The 20,399-nt window shown below is 43.8% G+C and overlaps 1 protein-coding gene across 1 annotated transcript in view; it reads right to left on the bottom strand.

The window, feature by feature from the left end:
- Positions 1 to 20,399, bottom strand: part of YEATS2 (YEATS domain containing 2) — a 115,172-nt gene that overhangs the window by 1,873 nt on the left and 92,900 nt on the right. Inside the window, exons 21-30 of the mRNA XM_080797750.1 lie at positions 19,614 to 19,797; positions 14,273 to 14,401; positions 13,691 to 13,789; positions 8,978 to 9,080; positions 8,028 to 8,101; positions 6,601 to 6,680; positions 5,720 to 5,921; positions 3,862 to 4,088; positions 2,711 to 2,785; positions 1,227 to 1,300 (exon numbers count right to left, since the gene is read on the bottom strand). Of these exons, the coding sequence (XP_080653876.1) occupies positions 1,227 to 1,300; positions 2,711 to 2,785; positions 3,862 to 4,088; positions 5,720 to 5,921; positions 6,601 to 6,680; positions 8,028 to 8,101; positions 8,978 to 9,080; positions 13,691 to 13,789; positions 14,273 to 14,401; positions 19,614 to 19,797 (1,247 nt within the window). The remainder of the gene's footprint in view (positions 1 to 1,226; positions 1,301 to 2,710; positions 2,786 to 3,861; positions 4,089 to 5,719; positions 5,922 to 6,600; positions 6,681 to 8,027; positions 8,102 to 8,977; positions 9,081 to 13,690; positions 13,790 to 14,272; positions 14,402 to 19,613; positions 19,798 to 20,399) is intronic.

The following is a 20,399-nucleotide window of genomic DNA, read 5'->3' as shown; positions in this document are numbered from 1 at the left end:
ACATGTTCTTGCTCACTCTCCTTTCCCATTAATTTCTTTAGTTTTAGTAAAGACTGGCCTGCCCTTTTCACAGCCAGCCCGATCTGGGCTCAAATCAGACTTCTCAGTCCCAGGCATTGGTTGAACAATGAAGAAAAAAGCCTCTGAGGATTGAGAAAAGAGGAAGGAAGTAAAGTGGACAGCAAAACAACGATGTTTTCGTCGTTCTGTCTGAGCCGATTGGGCTGAGTCAAAGGGCTGCAGAACTGTGGGACCACAGTTCTGTCTGTAGGGGGCATGGGATACGGAGCCGAGCCAGGCCAGGGGGATAAATTTCTTATCAAGAGCATCCCAGCCACCCTAGCTCCACAGCTGGGATGACGGAGGCGAGCAGAGCCACAGAAAGCACTCAGCCCACACTCCTGGGCTTTACACAAGACAAGGAACATTCCCAGAACTCCTGTTTCTCCTTCCTTCCTTCTTAAAGAGGTCTTCTGCACTGCCCGATGTATTCTAATCCTGTGAAGTCTGACCTAATAGTCCTCTGATGTAGGCCTCTTTATGTCCTCAGATGCTTTTGATACAGTTTTACAAATTTAGGACAGGCTTGAAGGGTACTGGGATAAAATACTTGTTTCCCTGGAAAGGAATGCCAGGATGTGGAACAACAAAAGGGCTGTCTGCCATGCTCTGGGTCCTAGGAAAAAGGCAAAACTCCGTGTCCCGACCAGTGATAATAAGTGGGCAGCAAAGCAGTGGTGAGCGGGTGAGCTTTAGGGCCAATGAGGACCACCACGTAAGTGCTGGGAAAGCCAGGGAAAGGGAACATTCAGAGCCTGGTTTTCTGACTTTTAAAAAGGGGGTAGAATTCTCCCATGAAAAACAAATCAGGTAGCGTAAATGATGTCTGACCCCCGCATCTAACACATCACAGTCAATATTATCTTTTCTTTACAAAGAACTGGCATTTGTTCCACCCAGGAGTGGAACAGAGTCCTAATGAACAGCGTGTCTGAAGGAGTGACTAGGAGTGACTAGATACAGACCTCTGGGTAAAGCTGAGCTTTTACAATCACAAGAGTCTTGAAATGACCAAGAAGACCCCTGAGTCTGTCTGGTTCTGAGAGCGTCCCAAACACTGACACCTCCATCTCCAACTGGATGAGGTAGAAAACCTCTTCACGGGCAACTAAACTGTCAGGAAGTATCTGTAACCCTAGTACTACTGACGAAAGAGATCTCGGTACCTGTTGTGAGAGGCTGTCCGGTATCCAACCGCCAAAGCCTGTCTCAGGATGTCGTTCACCAGCTGCTCCGTGGCCTATGACAGAAGACAGGATTACTCTCGAAAATGGCCATGTGCCTGCTGGTGAGGAAGGACACATCTGACCTCATCCCATATACAAAACTTTGCAAACAAATGTATCTAAGGATCAAAACTCCTTAAGGAAAAACTAAAGGTCTAAATAATAGACCACAAATACTAGGTTACAAAAATAAAGCCTAAGATTCTGAGAAATTATGAACGGCAGGGAAACGTTCATTAATCAGACACTTTTTAAGGAAAAACGGGTTGAGGGGGGCACCAAGATGGCTCAGTCGGCTGGGCATCTGCCTTCGGCTCAGGTCATAAGCCCAGGAACCTAGGCTCAAGCCGCTCTTCGGCTCCCTGCTCAGCACAAAGTTGCTTGTCCCTCTGCCCCTCCCCCAGCCTGCTTGTGCTCTCCCTTAAATACATAAAAGCTTAAAAAAGAAATCTGGGTTATTTCTATCTTAAAAAAAAAAAGGAAAACCGGTGAGGGTTATTGGCGAGTTATCCCTACTGGGAGAGGGGTCTGACCAGAAAAGTAGCTGCAGGGCTACCTCAGGGTGGGTAAGGAAGCTAGTTTGTCATCCTCTTGCCCAGGGTTGGGACAATTGTGGCTGTTTCTCTGTTGTTGTGACATGTGGAGAAAACCCAAGGCTTTGCTTCTGTCACGTCCTAAAGCAGCGAGAGCACTCATCTCAGATTGCTTCAGAAGGCACTAAAAAGTATCATTCGAGTGACATCAGCACAGAAACTCGTAGATGCTTTCACACTCAGAAGACCCATTATTTAGTTCTTTTAAAAATCAGAAAACAGGGGCGCCTGGGTGGCTCAGTGGGTTAAAGCCTCTGCCTTCAGCTCAGGTCATGATCCCAGTGTCCTGGGATCGAGCCCCGCATCAGGCTCTCTGCTCAGCGGGGAGCCTGCTTCCTCCCTCTCTCTGCCTGCCTCTCTGCCTACCTGTGATCTCTGTCAAATAAATAAATAAAATCTATAAAAATAATAATAATAAAAAAATAAAAAAGTAAAAATAAAAATCAGAAAACATGGGGGCACCTGGGTGGCTCAGTGGGTTAAGCCTCTGCCTTCGGCTCAGGTCATGGTCTCAGGGTCCTGGGATCAAGCCCCGCATCGGGCTCTCTGCTCAGCGGGGAGCCTGCTTCCTCCTCTCTCTTTCTCTCTCTGCCTGCCTCTCTGCCTACTTGTGATCTCTGTCTGTCAAATAAATAAATAAAATCTTAAAAAAAAAATCAGAAAACATGAAGCCCAATTAAGATGAAAAATCCTAAAACTTATGATCTGTTCCATTTCTGTCCCATCCCTTACTCAGAACAGCCCGGGACCCAGGCTATCCTGCCCACTGGCACCTCGGTGCCCCAGCCCCGGGCGGCAGCTGCTCACGGGCCTGCTGCAGCCGGCACCCACCTTTAAAATCATGTCTTCCACCACCGATGCGTACACGTTCTTGTGAAGCGCCACGGGCTGCAGGGTGATCCCGATCTGGAAAAGTGGAAAAGCAGTTTGTTCCTATCTCCACACTGAAAACCACCTCTCTCCAAACAAGCACACTTCTCAGATATCCAAAGAGCTGGCCGGCTGAAAGAGTAACTCTACGAGCACTCTGGACAAAACTCGGTGGGAGTAACACAAAATGTAACACCTGGGAGAATACACGGTCCTCTCTGCTTCTGAGTGGTTGTTAAACATACTATTAGAGTCCTGCTTTCACCCCCAAATGAAGAACATGGCCAGGATTTGCCAGGAATCCTGATAGTGGAATCAACCCACTGGGAAGCCTAGAATCAGACTTCAGGCGCTGTTTGCAAAAGGTGATGAAGACACAGCTGGCACCTGTGCTCGCCCCATCTTGCATTTTCTTGTCTAAATGAAACAAACACCGCCTCCACTCGGGGTCCCAAGCAGCTGTACCGGGTACAGGTGGGCAGAGGCTGCCGCACTGCTGAGCTCTGCTAGAGGCCAAGAGGGGATTCTCTCCTGCGCCACAGGGTAGCGTGTGCGCACACCCATACCACAGGCAGGGGCCCTGGGAGCTAGAAAAATGTCAAGGAAGGCTCGGCCTCTCAAGTAAGGAGCGGTGCTTCCACGGAGGCAAATACCAAAGACAAAAGTAAAAAACTATCTATCCCGGGGCACCTGGGTGGCTCAGTGGGTTAAAGCCTCTGCCTTCGGCTCAGGTTCTAATCCCAGGGTCCTGGGATCCCACATCGGGCTCTCTGCTCAGCGGGGAGCCTGCTTCCTTTCCTCTCTCTGCCTGCCTCTCTGCCTACTAGTGATCTCTGTCAAATAAATGAATAAAATCTTAAAAAAAAAAAAAAAGAAAAGAAGAAACTATCTATCCCTAGCTGCCTCTGCTTCAATTCCATGTCCAGCAAGCAACCTCTTCACGTGGAGTTCGTCTTCTTGCCCTGATGTGGGGGGGATGCCCAGAGAGCACACCCCAAGTTCACCAGGCAGAAGAAATTCACACCTTTACTTCACCAGGCAAGTCTGGCGTCCACGTACAAGACTGAAGGTCTGGCTCGTGACCAAGAAACAGCAGAGGCCACAATCCCTACCTTCTGGGTGATGTCACTGATAAATTCCGACCCCAGTGTTGGTGGTAGGTAGAACTTCATTTCTTCCTGCTTTTCTTCCTGTTCTTTTTTGATGCTGATCTTCAATGGCTCCGGGAGGCTGAGGATGTCCACCTCCTCTTCATTCTCTGGCTCTCTTTTCTGAAACTGCTGCAGGTCCTCCAGTTTCCGGCAGAGGTTGTCGGCAGAAGAGAATGACGACGGGCACTCTAAATGAGAGGGGGTCAGTCTTAGGACAGCTGTGATGGCCACAGGGAAGGACCTACCATCTCCGTAAGACCAACAGTCCGAGACCCAGAGAAGAAGGGTCAGTATCAAGGGAGCTGACCTTCTTTCCAGTTCTTGAATGCTGTGGATCTGTAACCGTGAGAACTAGGAATTTATGAGACAGACAAGCAGAGACAGGTGACTCGTGTTACCTATATACGTGATGCGACTGCGATCTAAGACAAAAGAGTATGTAATTTGGACTCACACCACCAAATCTAGGCCATGCCCTGAAGCCCCAGATACTAATGACTAACCCATTTTCATATTGTTTAAGTCTGGAAAATCTTAAAGTGCACAGCGAGGAAAATAAATATCACCCAGCTGAGCCCCTCTCACTGCTCAGAGGCTAGTACGTTAACACATAGTACACACTGAGTGTCGTCCTTAAGACGTTGATGTACACAACGTCTAACAGAGAGTACAAAGCTGGAGGGGACCTCAGAACCTTCCAGCGCATCCTTTCACCTTACGGATGAGGAAGTGAGGTCCACACCAGGTACAAGATGGGCTTAGGATACCCAGGCAGGCTGGTGGTGGGGCATCCAGCTCCTGGCTTCTTCTGTTTCACTGACTGGCCCTTACAAATTCACCAGTCACGGTAACAGAACGCCTGGTGTGTGTGACGTGCTGTGCTTCCCATATGCTGCCAGTGAAGCACGGAGATGACCAACATGCTTTCTGTCCTCCGAAGAACTTAGATACTTATTTCTGACAAACCAGTAAGGTTCTGGAATTAGTGTTGCTGGATTTCAGAGAAAGGAGAGGTCATCCTGTATTAGGGCTCTCAGGAAAGCTTCATGGAGGAAATGGAACTTGTGCTAAGTCTTAAGAACCCCCCCTTCTTCACACATACACTCCCTGTGCTCCAGGCTCTCTCAAACTGGGAGGTAGAGCTCCTGCTTTTCTAGAAAAGTAGGGTTGGGAGAAGAAAACAACCCTTCTTATTCTTTAAGGTGAAACTCAAAAATATTCTCCCCACGTATCCTTTATGCCCTGCTCCCAACCCCACAGAGCACAACTGTTTGTTTGTTTACCATAAAACAATTCATCTCATCTGCAGTACTAATTAGTGGTTTCCATCTGTGTCTCCAGCACTGGGTATGTCCTAGCGAGGTCTGGAGATAAAGTAACACATAAGACAGCGCCTACATCTTCGAGGAGATTGGGTAGACCTGTCTATGAGGGGTCAAAAGGTCACAAAGGAAGGAGAAGTCAGTTCCATCTGGAGGAAAGGAGGGGGATTAGCAAAGTCTTCAAAGAAGAAATGATGCTAAGGAGGGGGACCCTGGAACAAACAGTATGTGTCTGTCGTATGCCACAGGCTGGAATATTCCTGGCTGAGGCCCAATGCTGGGGACACTCAGGCACAAATAGTTCTGTAGGGGCTGTACTGGGACCAGAGGGAGACAGAACACACAGCTACAGGTGAGCCAAGGCCCCAGTTCCTCAAGTCCTCCAGGGCTGAAGCGGCCCAGCCCAAGAACCTTGGAAGCAGAAGAGATGAGCACCTGTTCCATGAAACCACCTCTCAGGATACTGACAGGCCCAGGGAGCCCCACTGAAGGCATACCTGGCTCGCTGTCAATCTGGGTCAGCACGTCCTCAATAGAGTCGCCATCGCTCCTCAAGGTCTCGGGATCAGGTGGGGTGTAGCCGTGGCAGCGACACCAGTGAGCGATGTGCTTGGTTTTAAGGGGAGTCAGGTGGTGAAATCTTGGATTCTTCTCCAGGATTTCTTGTAGGACTTTTCGCATGGTCATTGCTCTTTGCCACTTAAAAACAGAATTTTTTTTAAAATCATAATCAATTTCAAACTTCACAGTGTGTTCAAATAAATCACCCAACTGTAAATGATCATGCTAACTTAACTTGTTAGAATTGTTTTTTTTTTTTTTAATTTGATTGTGTTTTTAAAAAGTTTTAAAAAGAAGCAAAGGAACTTCTACCTGATGTTCATGAAATAACACTGAAACTCCTAGGTGTGGCCTAAAAGGTTTTCCACCTGGTCTCCACCTTTGGTCTCCAGCTTCTCCCCACTGAACTTCTCCAAACCCATCACACTAACCTTCTCACAGCTTCCTAAGCATATGCCTTAGGCTGTACCACTTTCTCCTAGAGCCCCACCACACTGGGCACAGTAGCAGCCACATTGTAAGTACTCAACAAATACTTGGTTTCATTTTCATATAGTGAAAGAAAATCATAAAAGATGTTTAGAAATTTTTATCAACGCAGAAACAAGTAGACCTATCAAAGGCTAGCAGCTACAAGTGTTTGAAGACTGAGATTTTAAATGGAGGAAAAAATTCTACCATTAAATATTTAACAAAATGCACTGTAAATTTTATCACTCTTCTGTCAGACGAGGTTTATGGAAGCAGCCAGAATGCACGTATTTTCTGGTTACCGTCTCCCCAGGCTCTGGGAAGCCTGCAGAGCAACTGGGATTACCTCGGCAGCTCTCCTTTTCCCAATGTTCCAGCCATAATATTGCTCCACAGACTTCGCAGAAAAACAGCTGGCGTCTTCACCTAGAACACACATATCCAGCACACTCTCAATAAACTTATGGCTGCAGTCAAATCTTTTTCGCTAGAGGTATGTCCTGAAGTTTCTCTAGACCTGTTTATGGGACCTGTGTTCTTTACCGGCCAAGCTCTCCTGCAGCCTAACACAGAGGCCTTCTGCCTAAAAGGGAAGGCATCTTATTTATCCATGTATATGCAAACAACGGGGCCTTTGGGGAACCGGCTTCATGGCAGAAGCCTGCCTACCCCTCGGGCGCAGTGCACCTGGCGTGCGCCAGCAGGAGCAGATGTGAGATCCAGCCCTAACTCACTGAGTAGCGTCGAGCAACCCATGGCACCTCTCTGGGCCTCAGTTTTCCAACCTGTAAAATGACTGGTGGGAAAGAAGGTTTCTGACCTGCCTTCCAGCTCTAATATTCTCTTTGTATCTAAAATTTTAAAACACAGAGATTTAAAAAATTTTTCCTGTGGGGCTAGAAAAATGTCCCTGAGTGTGTACTTTGAACTTTTGAACTACATCAGAATGATCCCCAGGCTTCAAGAACCAAGGGAAAAGAGGTAATTTCTTTGCTGTTAGAAAAAAAATAAGCAGAGCAGTCTGTACTTGGCCTATTGTTTTCATAATCCCATGAATGTAATATGATAATCTGCTTCTTCCCTTGCCTGTAAACGTCTGCAGTCATCTTGCTCGAGTGCACACACCTAAGTATCAACAGGCCACCTGCCCCCTAAAGGCAGCTGGTTCTGTCAGAACAACTGGGGCTGAGAAGCAAGTGTTTGTTTCAGTCTTGCTGACAAGAGGCAGTGACAGCAGACTTCACTGCTGTAAGTCTGCATAATCGTGCACTTCAACAAAGTGAGGGACAGTGGGTGACAGAAGATTAATGGCTCTGGAGTCAAAATGACCGAGGTTAGTATTCTTCCTCACCACCCACAGCTAGTGATCCTGAGCAAGTTACTTAACCTCGCTTGTCCTCAGTTTTCTCATCTGTAAAAATGGGAGGTGATACCGCCTATCCCACGAGAGACAGTAAAAGTACGGAGCCTGCAGAGTCTGGCACATTGTAGGCAAATGCTTATTTCTTTCCTTATTAATAAACACTAAAAACTAATGCAGTTTTAATTATATACACAACAGACTTATAATTTACATACAATGAAAGACCAACTAGTTGATCAAGATATTGTGAATTCTAAGATCCTGCAAATGAACTATAGTTAGAACCCAAACCACCTAAGGTAACTACCACATCCATATTACTTTATAATGTAAGATGATTCAAGGTGACTCAATATCCCAATAGTTCACAGCTTTAAAAATGCATCCATATATTCAGATAATGGTCTTACTTTTTGCAGTGACTAAGGGGATCTTCTTTACTACTGCTGTTAAGAGTTGCTGGATAGTCTCTAAATGGTCTATCCTGAGAGGGATTAAAAAAAAAAAGAATAGTAAGGTAGAAAATACAACAGTTTCTAGCCATACACACACACACACACACACGAAGTCATGTATATATTCCCTTCTTTCCAAGGGAATTAACCAATTATATTGGGGGTGTCTTTCCTTCCACAGATAAAATTCTAAACATAGACTAGATGAGACCCCAGAAATGGAAATTATACAAATATCATTTTATCTGTATTTTAAAATTAACTAGCCACATACCTTTTTGCAGCTGACTGCCACGAGGGCAGGACATTACTATATACAAATGCCTATTCTTAGGATTATTCCAGCTCATGCTGTCACCGATCATGTGAAAGTGGCTAAGTTTCCACCATCCCCAATAATCTGACTTACTTCAAAATACATGATCAGAGGTGGATTCCCAATTTGGAAATTAGAAAACCTCATGAAGTATTTTTAGAAGAGTATGTACGGCCCATGAAGAGGTAGCTGTTAACAATCAGGCGGGTGTGTGGATACTCAGGTGTAAAATGTACCCACACCCAAGAATTACACAACGAGAAATTTCATGCCCAAGGATTCAGCAAAGAAAGCACATGTTGTCAAGCTCCGCTGGAGGGAGATCTGTCCCACCTGAGGCTTTGGAGGCAATAAGTCCATGGCTGCCCCAAGGTGATATGGAGAGTTAAGTGAAGACTCCCCGGCCGTGCATCAAGAGTGAACCCCTACCTGCTCACTGCACGTAGGCAGAGGGCTTCCACCCTCCAAAGCGTTAACTTCTATACAGACACAACTCTACACAAACTCAGCTCTCACGGGCATGGGTTTCAAAAAGTACCCGGTAAAACACCAAATGTACAACTCCATTAGAAAGGAATGAAATAATTACTTGATGACATAGTTTCCCAGCTCAGAACTTTCTTCTGTTTTCACAGCTGTCTGACCCTCCTGGGAGAGGCAGCCTGGCCCATGCACTTCTGGTTCAGTCTTTACTACAAAGGAAGAGCAACAAAAAAGAGCTGTAAGCCTTCAATGACAGGACACGTGCAGGCAGAAACAAAAGCTCTTCCACGGAGACTCAGTGAGGAAACTGCCACACCAGCTGCTGTAGGGACACAGCTGGGGGACTGCGATGGCGCCCAGCGTCACAGGATCAGCAGACAAGGGAAGAACTGTTACCGCGGGTCTCAGGGGGAGCAACTCCAGGCTCGTGACAAGGCAGTGCAATAAAGTGGCTTTTCATATATTTCTTCAAGGGCCAAGCACACTGCTACGCGATAGCCCCCTCACTAAACCGCACACACACACTGCCACGTTAAAATACAACGCTGGCCCGTTCCAAGTTCTAGTACCCTTTTGGATATCATCTCTCCAGCTAAGTTTGTCAACTTTTGGCATTATCTTAGTGTTCTGACACATAAGACAGGAAGCAAAAATCAGATCTACTGTGCTTGAAAACAGCCAAGCCAAACACAGCAGGCTTGAATCTTACCAAATTTACTGATGGAAGATAGCAGTGTCTCAGGTGCACGTGCCTCCCTGTACTTCTGCAGTCTTCTGGGATCAAAAGAACATGACCACACACCTTCTACGTCTGCATCAGCTTCCCTGCCTTCAGTCTCTTCCCCGTAAAACTCACCTTGCACATCAGCACATGACCTTTGTCGTGTCCTTTCTGTACTCAACATCCTCAGTACTTTCCTACATAACAAGGGTCTACAAATGAGATATGCTCCATCTCTCCCCCTTTCTACTGATGCATAAACTTGCATAAATGCACAAATACCAAGTGTATGGCTCAACTGCCTATGTACACGCCCATGGACACCATTCCAATCAAGATACAGAGTATTTTGGGGCACCTGGTTGGCTCAGTCAGAAGAGCATGGGACTCTGGATCTTGGGGTCATGCCACAAGGGTTACAGAGCTTACCTAAATAAACCTCAAAAAAAAAAAAAAAAAAAAAAAAGAAGAAAAAGATGGCATATTCCTAGTCCTCAACCACGCTCCCTACACTTCTGACGGTCCCTGCCTGCCAAAGACAACCACCTTTCATCCACTTTGAACTTCACATAACTGGAATCATACTGTACATAATCCTGTCCATCAGCATCTTTTAGCTATTAAAAATAACAATGCAATGGCCATTCTTGCGTATGTCTTTTGATGGATGGACGTACGTGTGCACTTCCTGGAAGTGGATTTGCTGGAACCGAGGGCAGATGTATGTTTAGCTTTATTAGGCAATGCCAAACTGCCTTTCTAGGTGACTATATCAATTTACAGTGCCACCAGCAGTGCAGGCGAGTTCCAGCTGCTTTGCATCCTTGCCAAAACTCGATATGGCCAGTGTTTCGAATTTTGGTGCTCTAACAGCATCATCTCACTATGCCTTTTATTTGCATTTCCTTGGTAACTAATGAGTTTGTACAACTTTTCACATCTTTATGAGCTTTCTGGATACCCTCTTCTGTGCAGGGTCTGTTCACATTTTTTGCTCTTAAAACATCTGTGCCCAAAGTCATGAAGACATTCTTATCTTCTCTTCTAGAAAGCTTTACTGTTTTACCTTTCACATAAGTTCATAAACCAATTCAAATTAAATTTTTAAAAAATATTTTATTTATTCATTTGACAGACAGAGACCACAAGCAGGCAGAGAGGCAGGCAGAGAGAGAGAGGAGGAAGTAGGCTCCCCACTGAGCAGAGAGCCCGATGTGGGGCTCGATCCCAGGACCCTGAGATCATGACCTGAGCCAAAGGCAGAGGCTTAACCCACGAGCCACCCAGGCATCCCAACTCAAATTAATTTTTGCTTATGGTGTAAGGTTCATTGTTTTCCTAAATGGATACATCTAATTAACCCAGCACTACTTATGGAAATGGACACCCTTTCCCTACTGAATGTCACAAATCAAGTGACCATAAATGTGTGAGTCTATTTCGGGGCTTTCTTTTCTATTCCATTATTTTGTCTACTCTTGAATACAACCTTATCTCAATACTGTAACATTTTAGTATGTGTATCTGGTGGTCTAAGTCCCTTACCTTTTTGTTCTTCAAAACTGCCTCAGCTATTCTGCGCCTTTGCATTTCCACATACATATTAGACTTAGCCTATTTCTATACACACACACACACACACACACACACACCCCAACACTGCAGGCATTTTGGCTGGGACTATATTGATTCTGCATGTCATTTTTGGGGGGAAAACTGATAACACACCAGGTCTTTCTGTAAATTAATATAATTTATCATATTTATAATAAATTACAGTTGAGCCTTAAACAACTTGGAGGGTTAGGGTACCAAATCTCTGCAGTCGAAAACCCATCCATAACTTTTGACTCCCCAAATAGTTAATAGTAGTACACTATTAACTATTAATAGTGTAGTACTGATTGGAACCCTTAACGATAATATAAATGGTTGATTAACACATATTTTGTATGTTATATGTAATATATATTGTATTCTTACAATAAAGTTAGAGAAAAGAAAATATTAAGAAAATAATAAAGAAGAGAAAATATATTTTCTCTTAAGTACTGTACTGTATTGAAACAAATCTGTGTTAAGTGGACCTGCAGAGTTCAAAGCTGCGTTGTTTAAAGGGTCAACTGTATTTATAACAATAAGGTATATCCTCCCATTTATTTAGGTCTTTTTACTTTCAGAACTGTTTAGTAGGTTGTTAGCATTTCACTTCTATATAAAAAAATTAACTTTTTACATGTATATATTAACTTGTAGTGAATGACCCTGCTAATTTCACTGTTAGCAGTATATATTCCCTCAATCCCTAGTGATTCCAAGACTTCAAGAATCAGAAGAAAGTCCTTAGAAAAAGCTCACATACTCCAGTTCTAGAGGTACAAGTATACTCACATTAATCTGGCCCTCAAACAACTACAGAATTATATAATTAGCATTTTCAGGTTGACAGAGCTATTCTACTAGAGAATATGCTCTCACAGAATTGTACACACAGCCCCAAATTGGAAACAACCCTAAAGTCCACCTACAGGAGAAATGATAAACAAATTCTAGTGTATTCCCTACAATGTGGAATACTATTCAGGTACAATATGTATGAATCTCCAAAACATTACAGTGAATAAATACAACCAGACATGCATGTGCTTCCACTCGTATAAAGTTAAAAAAATAGACGCAACTACTCTATTGTAAGGGAAATCAGAACAGCGGCTGCCTATGGGGGTTGGGAACTGACTGAAAGGGGCACAAGGTAATGAAAATTTCTGTATCTTGAAATGGAAAATGGGTTACATGGGTTTATAACAAAGTTCATCAAATGGTATGCTTAGTACCTCTGCATTTCAATACACAAGATTTTGCCACAATTAAAATAAAAACAGAGATGCTCTGACCCCGGCCCAAAATCAACTGAATCCGAATCTGTATGAGGAAGGCCTATGAAACCTAACTGCTATTGAGGAGAAATGCCGGTCCAGGCTGATACCAGTTCTTTTGTCAGTATCTTCTGATCAGAGGTTGGCAAACTTTTCTTATAAAGGACCAATTAGTAAATATTTTAGGCTCTGTGGGTCCTATGACCTTGACTGGAACTTATCAACTCGGCCATGAAAGAGCACCCACAGATCATATGTAAATAAACGGGAATGGCTAGGTGCCAACTAATTTTATTTTTAAAAAAGGCAGGAGACCGTAATCGGCAAATCCATTTTAGTTGCTCATGCCGTAAGTTACAAATCCACCTTTTCTCAAGACTACTGTGGAAGATCTGGCATGCCTGAAAAGCAGATGTACTTCAATGTCTGACTGCACTGCTTTTTAACTTTCAAGGTTTGGGAAGTAGATATTTAATATCTCCAAACTTCAGCTTCCTCATCTGCAAAAAGGGCCTACTAGCTATCTGGAAGTCCTGTGAGAATTAGTGATCGGTATAAAGCAGCTAGCGTGGTGCCTGGTACACCTGAGGCTCTTAGCACGTGGTAGCTTTCGGTATTCTAGATGTTACAGACCTAATCCACAGCACTAGCTCAGTCTACTTAGTACTCAAAATGTCCCCCTGGCCAGCCTGCCAACACCTGGCCCCTCTGAAGTTCCTTTACCACAACTATACCTCCCAGGTGAGTCCCCCTAATTGGTTTACTTCCCCAAACAAGCCCTCTGAGTCTTTGTCTCTACTGCTTCTCCTTACGGCATTCACTCTCCTGCTCCCTCACAGTGCTTCCCTCTTCTCAAGTCCAGACTGTAATCCGTATTCCATATTGCATATGAAGTCCTCCACCCTGCACACACCCCGCCCCTGGCCAGACATCCTAGACTGAAACACTGCAGCATTCACTTTCCAGATCACTTATCCCACATTTATCAATCACTGCTTGCTGTCTACTACTACTCTCTTCAACCTGATTAGAAGTTCTTGAAGGGGAGATGATGCTCTGTCCGTCCCTGTTTCCCTCAGTGTCCAATCTACTATATAAACTAGAAATACTCGTTTGTATTTCTGACGTGAATGATTCACAGAGGCTAAAATTCAAGGGACCCAGATTATAAAAATGTCTTACACAAAACTTCCAGGTAAAAATACCGTGAGAAACTACCTACCTTTTGTAACAGCTGCTGAAGCAGAGCTGGGGATAATTGGAGTTGGGGCAGCGACAGGCAGAATGGCAGGGGATTTGTTGGCAGAAAATGACTGAACCACTAACAAGTTAAAAAAAAAAGAGAGAGGCTGTAAGAAATATAAAAATTATTACTCCCAGGTGATGGCCTCATTTTAGACGAATGGCACAGAAACAGTTTCAGTACAACGTTAAAAAGGTCCTTACTGAATATAGTGATTTGACAAGGTTGGCTGTTTACTGACAGTATAAGGGTAAGTGAGCTATGATCTTCAACTTTGGAAATGGGGGCTTGTCACTAAGAAAATAAAAATCCAATTAGCCTGGAACTCTCATAAATCCTTAAAATACTATCCTTTACTGAACTTTAGAAATGGGGAGCTACTTAGAAACCAATGCATCATCTGGGGTTCATATTCAGGGCGAGAGTCGGTGCTCCAGAGTTCAAAATGCCAAGGAGAACAGATGGTCAAAGGGCAGGCCGCATGGGGAGGGGCCACCAGCAGAATACGGCCCTCTGTCCCCCAGTCATGGAGGCCAGCACACCCCCGGATGACGGACTTACCTTTATTCACAGGCATCAGGATAGTCTGTACCCCTCCGGATGTATTTACACTGAGTGGCTTGAGCTGGCTGGGGATCGTCAGGACAGCCTGCTGGGGATTGGATTGACTGGAGTGAATCTTTAGCAATCCTAAAACAAGTTGGAAGATAAGGCCAAGCTGAAGATCAGATGCTTTCTTGAAGTCCTGCCCTCTTGAGCATTCACATGTTCTCACAGGAGGAAGGTCTTAGGGCATTTACCCCTTCAACGAACAGAGAGCTGGAAGCATGAGGCATGGGCGTGGCAGATTTCACAATGAAAAAAATGACGTGACAGTGAGGACTGAGTTTTGCCCCACAATCTCACTTATAGTCCAGCTGTGGAGACAACAGCATTCACATTTTAAGATAGTTCTCTCCTATGTTTGTTTGTTTTCTATGACAATTTCTTTGTTCTGTATACAGCTGTGACAGGTACAAACTGGATGTAAAATTTTATATACTGATTTGGAGAACTGTCATTTCCTACTTAAAAACCTTCTCTGGGGGCGCCTGCATGGCTCAGTCAGTTGAGCATCTGTCTTCTGCTCAGGTCATGATCCCAGGGTCCTGGGATCGAGCCCCACATCAGGCTCCCTGCTCAGCAGGGAGCATGCTTCTCCCTCTTCCTCTGCCTGCTGCTCCCCTTGCCTGTCTCTCATTCTCTGTCTCTGTCAAATAAATAAAATCTTTAAAAAACAAAAAACAAAAAACCTTTTCTGGCTCCTGGCTGCCTAGAGAATGTTTCCAAAATTAGTTCCAAAGTATTCAGAGTCCACTTTAATCTGTGACCAGTTTATCTGTGTCCCCTTCACACCAGCCCTATAGAAGATCGAATGCTCTGAAAATCTGTGTACTCACCATGTCTTCTAACTTTATCTCTTTGCAGCTCTTACCTTCCAAACATCAAACATTCTCAATTTATCATTTTTTTAAAGCAAACTCTACCTACAATGTGGGGCTCAAACTCAAGACCCCAAGATCAAGAGTGGAATGCTCAACTGACCAAGTCAGCCAGGTGCTCCCCCACTTACCATTCTAGAAAGTGTCAGCCTCTCCTACTTTCCTTTAGGGGTAACTTCCATACTCCCATTTCCCTTACACAGCTACTGGAGGCATTCAGAGGGCCAGTAAAAAACAAAAGTGCTTTTATTATGAGACAGCACACAGAACAAAAGAGAGATGAATGCCGTCACATAAAACTTAAAAACAGCATTCCCGAGGGGCACCTGGGTGGCTCAGTTGTTAAGTGTCTGCCTTTGGGTCGGGTCATGATCCCAGGGTTCTGGGATCGAGCCCCACATCGGGCTCCCTGCTCGGCGGGAAGCCTCCTTCTCCCTCTCCCACTCCCCCTGCTTGTGTTACCTCTCTCGATGTGCTTCTCTGTGTCAAATAAATAAATAAAATCTTTAAAAAAAAAAACAAAAAAAAACAGCATTCAAGGGGCACCTGCGTGGCTCGGTCGGTTAAGCATCGGACTCTTGGGGGCGCCTGGGTGGCTCAGTGGGTTGAGCCTCTGCCTTCGGCTCAGGTCATGATCTCAGGGTCCTGGGATCGAGCCCCGCATCGGGCTCCCTGCTCGGCAGGGATCCTGCCTTCTCCTCTCTCTCTCTGCCTACTTGTGATCTCTCTCTGTGACAAATAAATAAATAAAATCTTTAAAAAAAAAAAAAAAAAGCATCGGACTCTTGATTTTGGCTCAGTCATGATCTCAGGGTGGTGAGATCCAGCCCTGAGCCAGGCTCTGCGCTCAGTAGGGAGTCTGCTTAGGAACTGCCCAATGCCCCTCTCCCCAATTGCTCACATGTTCGCTTTCTCTCTCTTAAAAAAAAAAAAAAAAAGAAAGAAAGAAAAACTACAGGATTTGAGGCTCAAGATACTTTAAGGCACTGGAAAGCAGCGGGTATGAGCAAAAGGAAAGGAAACTTAAATACTTTCTGAAACAAAGTCTTAAATAAAAAAGAGAATCTTTCTTTGGAACAGATGAATGTCAAATCGGTCTGGTGGTAAGTTCTTACTGAGACAGACCCTCAGAGAAGACAACTATGACCCGATTTTTCATATTTTTAAAATCCTTATTTTTATCAAAATATTATAGGCTTATCAGTTGAAAATAAAGTGCTAAAAAGGCTTTGAATTAAATACAGCCATCCTTTCCTCCACCTCTCCCTGTCTTCATGTAGTTCCTCAGCAGCATCCACTTTCAACCCTGTTGGCTCCTTCTTTTAATATTTATCTCAGTAACTTTAAAAGACTGTCTACTGTAGGCCTTAATTTTGATGGCACATACGGACTTGCTATCTGGGTAGACACAGGCATTTTAAGGCACTTCCACCCCTCACCACCAGTAGTGTTCTCTACTGATCCAAAGAACACCACTACACTGTGATTCCATTTTGTTCTCTGGAGGTAATATTTGCTCTTTTTTTAGTTCTTAGTTCTCCTTCAACATCTTACCAAGTCTTCCCACTTTCTTCAAAACTGCCATAAACCACCTCCCCCCTTATATAATTCTCCGTATGGTCAGCTCTCATAGGTAACTTCTAGTTTCACTCTTTCTAAGAGAGAACTTTCCCTAGCTCTCTGATCTGCACCACTGAGTCTTCCAGGCCTGCGGACCCGTGGCCATCCTGGGACATCCTTCACCATTACCCTGGGAATTCCTTTTGCCTTCCTTCTATACTGGATCTCGTTTCTTCCTCTTTCTTGCTCTACACCTCTTCACTCTGGTAAAAAATACATATTTTAGTAATGTCTTGAGACAGGGAACATAGGAGAGAGTTAGAACTGTGCCTGTCAGAAAATATTTCTACCTTCACTCTCAGGAATGACCTGGCTGGCAACAGAATTCTTGGCTACAAGTCATTTTCCCCTAGAATTTTGAAGAGCAGGCTCACGGCTTCCAGCACTGCTGAGAAGCCCAATGATAATGTAATTTCTGAACTTTCCTGTTTCTTCTTCTGATGGCTTGTCAGATCCTCTCCTTGTCCCTGGTGTCTTGATTTCATGAACAAACGGTGCCTCCATGTGAGGTGTTTTTCATTCGCTGTGCCAGACACTGTGCCTTTTGAGCTTGGAAGTTTGTCCCTTCAATTCTGAGATAAACTGTTTCCTTTCTTGGATCACTTCCTTCCCACTATCTTTTGTTTCCTTTCTGGTACTTCTTTTAGTTTGATATTGCCAGGACTCCCTGATACACCACCGAATTTTCTTGTTTGGTGTCCACTACTTTTAGTTTGCTCTCTGCTTCTACCTTGTGCCCCAGAGTTTAGTCTAAACGCTACAGCCAGTGATTCTGTGGAAAGGTAAGGCAGATCATGTTACGCCTTTGTTTTCAATCTTCCAATGGCTTCCCTTGGAGTAAAAGTCAAAGTTCTTAACATGACCTCCGAAGGCCCTATGTGATTTGGCCTCTATCACTCTGACTTTATGTCCCAGTACTCTTTCCCTTGCTCACTCTGCTCCAGTCACAACAGTGACCTTGTTCAAAATACTCCATAATGCACACACAAAAAATTAAATTAAAAAATTAATTAAATTTTATTTAAAAATTATTTAAAAAGTTAAATAAATTTTACCTCAGTAAAAACAGAGCTGACATATACACAAAAAAATTAACGGGCAGCAGAAAATAGTTTGGCTCTTCTGTGAAAACATTATATACAGAAAGTTTCACCAGCAGCATCTCAGGAAATGAGAACTTAAAGCCAGGAGACTTCATTTACTTCATGTTAAAAACTTAATTAGAAAAGGGGAAGGCGGGAGTGTCTGGGTGGCACAGTTGGTTAAGCACCTGGCTCTTGATTTTGGATCAGGTCATGATCTCAGGGTGGTGGGATTAAGCCTGCACCAGGCTCCATGCTCAGTGGGGAGTCTGCTGGAGAGTCGCTCTCTCCCTCCACCCCTCGCCCTAACCCCCATTTGAGCTCTCTAAAAAAAAGAAAAGGAGAGGGCATATATTTCTCATAAAGTGATCCTCTATTTCTACAATTTCTACTCCAGTCCCAACACAGTGCCTGCAAACATTCCGTTAGCAGAGAACAGCACTCCCTATACTAGAACTTGCTCAATGGTAACTGGTAGGTGGGAAAAACTACCAGCCTTTATCTCTGGTTTCGAACTACCGAAAAAAAAAAAGACATGGGGGCTTGGGGACACGTATGAAACGTAGTAACAATAGCAATAAGAATAACAATACTCACAATCTTTTATCCAAAGGCACTAAGGTACTGGTGTGTATGTGTGTGTTAACGTATGTTTTTGTGTGTCAATCAGTGCCAGTGGGTAAGCTGTTATCAATCTGTAACAAGGTCACACAAAAGCTAAGAGTGTTCAGAAACATTTCTAACAGTGTGACGCTGCTGTGACTTTTTACTGTATTTTACAGGAGTATCTGCCCTCAAGCACATTAGTATTTTTGTGGCAAAACACAAATATTCATAGTCAGACATATAAACAGCCTGTCCAACAGAGGTCAGGTTTCACACTAAAATTAGTTACGCAAACAAAGAAACAAAAAAACACCTTTGGTCTTCACAGCTTTTTTGGATTTTAGAGTTCAAGGAAATGCAGACAAGGATACTAAACTCTCTAATAGCGGCGATTATTTATATAATGGCTACTACATGTCGGACAGCAGTCTAAGCACTTACATATGGATTCATTTAATCCTCTCAACTGTATGTCAGTATTATTATCAACCTTATTTTACAACCAAGGAAACTGAAGCAAGTTTTTCAACTAAGGCAATTTGGCTCCAGGATTTGTGCTGTATGTTAACGAATGAAGTGAAAGGCACACTCTTCTGGGGCCATTTGGGGTGGGCCCAAAGAGAGCAGCCATCTTGCCAGACTGCACACATGTCACTCTAACACTACCCAACAGAACAACTAATGTTAAAAATCATAATTTGGAGTCATCAAGGCTAACTTATATTTTATATACTGTTTATGAAAGTATGTTTTATAATGTCTTCCATTCAAACTGATGATAAGAAAAAAGAAAATGATAATGTAAGTAAAGTAAATTTTCAGTTCTCCACAAAGTTACGTGATGAAAGCAGCTAAAAAACTCCACAGAGCTCCGGATGGCTAAAATCTTGTTATATCATTTAAAAATTATTATTCCATCCACAAACCATTTTGGACTTAAGGATTTATGTGTAGATTTTAGGAATAAATTATCAAAAAAGCAGCTATATGGAAAATATTGCTGAGTTAATTATTTTTAACAACTTACTATACAAAATATCATTGAAGACCTTCCAAAAAATGTTCTAGCCCAAAGAAGGCAGAGAGCAAGAACGTCCTTATGATATAACTGACCTGACACGGTGGCCTTCCCGGAGATGGGGTTTGGCGTGGGCACCAGGGATGTGGCGCTGATGACGGAGGGAGCTGCAGCCTTGCAGGTTGGCATGGGGGCCTGGCTTACACACACTGCTTGCTGCCCAGAAGTTTTCACTACAGAACCGATAGCAGATGATGAACTGGGAGTTGTTCCTTCTGACTGCTCACACACAGGGCCAAAAATAGTACAAATTAAGAAGAAAGCAGTGTAACTTACTTAGAACAATGACTGCCATGTAGTATATTCAAAATATTACCTATTAGCTATTATTTTTATCTACCTGTTAAATGCCATGTCATTTAATTAAATACCATTGCCTCTCTTGTTTGGTGTTTCCAACACTTTCAGGGTTCATGGACCAGAAAAGTTTTTAAATTTTTAATGGTTACCATATTAAAAACAACAACAAAACCCAAAAAACCCTCACCACCTATTACATCACTTTATAAAAGGATATTTCAACACCAAATAGAGGACATAAACTAATATAAAAGTAGAATAAAATGAGTTTTACTAAAAACTCACTATAATGTCTTAACATTTGTCTCATTCATCCCACCAATATCTACTACATGGCAGGCATGACATTAAATGCTAGGGCCCAGGGGCACCTGGGTGGCTCAGTGGGTTAAGCCCCAGCCTTCGGCTCGGGTCATAATCTTGGGGTCCCGGGATCGAGTCCTGCATCGGGCTCTCTGCTCGGGGGGGGGGGGGGAGCCTGCTTCCCCCTCCCTCTCTCTGCCTGCCTCTCTGCCTACTTG

The sequence above is a fragment of the Martes martes genome (genome assembly GCF_963455335.1).
Source record: "Martes martes genome assembly, chromosome: 1".
Taxonomy (NCBI): domain Eukaryota; kingdom Metazoa; phylum Chordata; class Mammalia; order Carnivora; family Mustelidae; genus Martes; species Martes martes.
The sequence above is the reverse complement of the archived record's forward strand: the minus strand, read 5'-3'. Positions and strand labels throughout refer to the sequence as shown.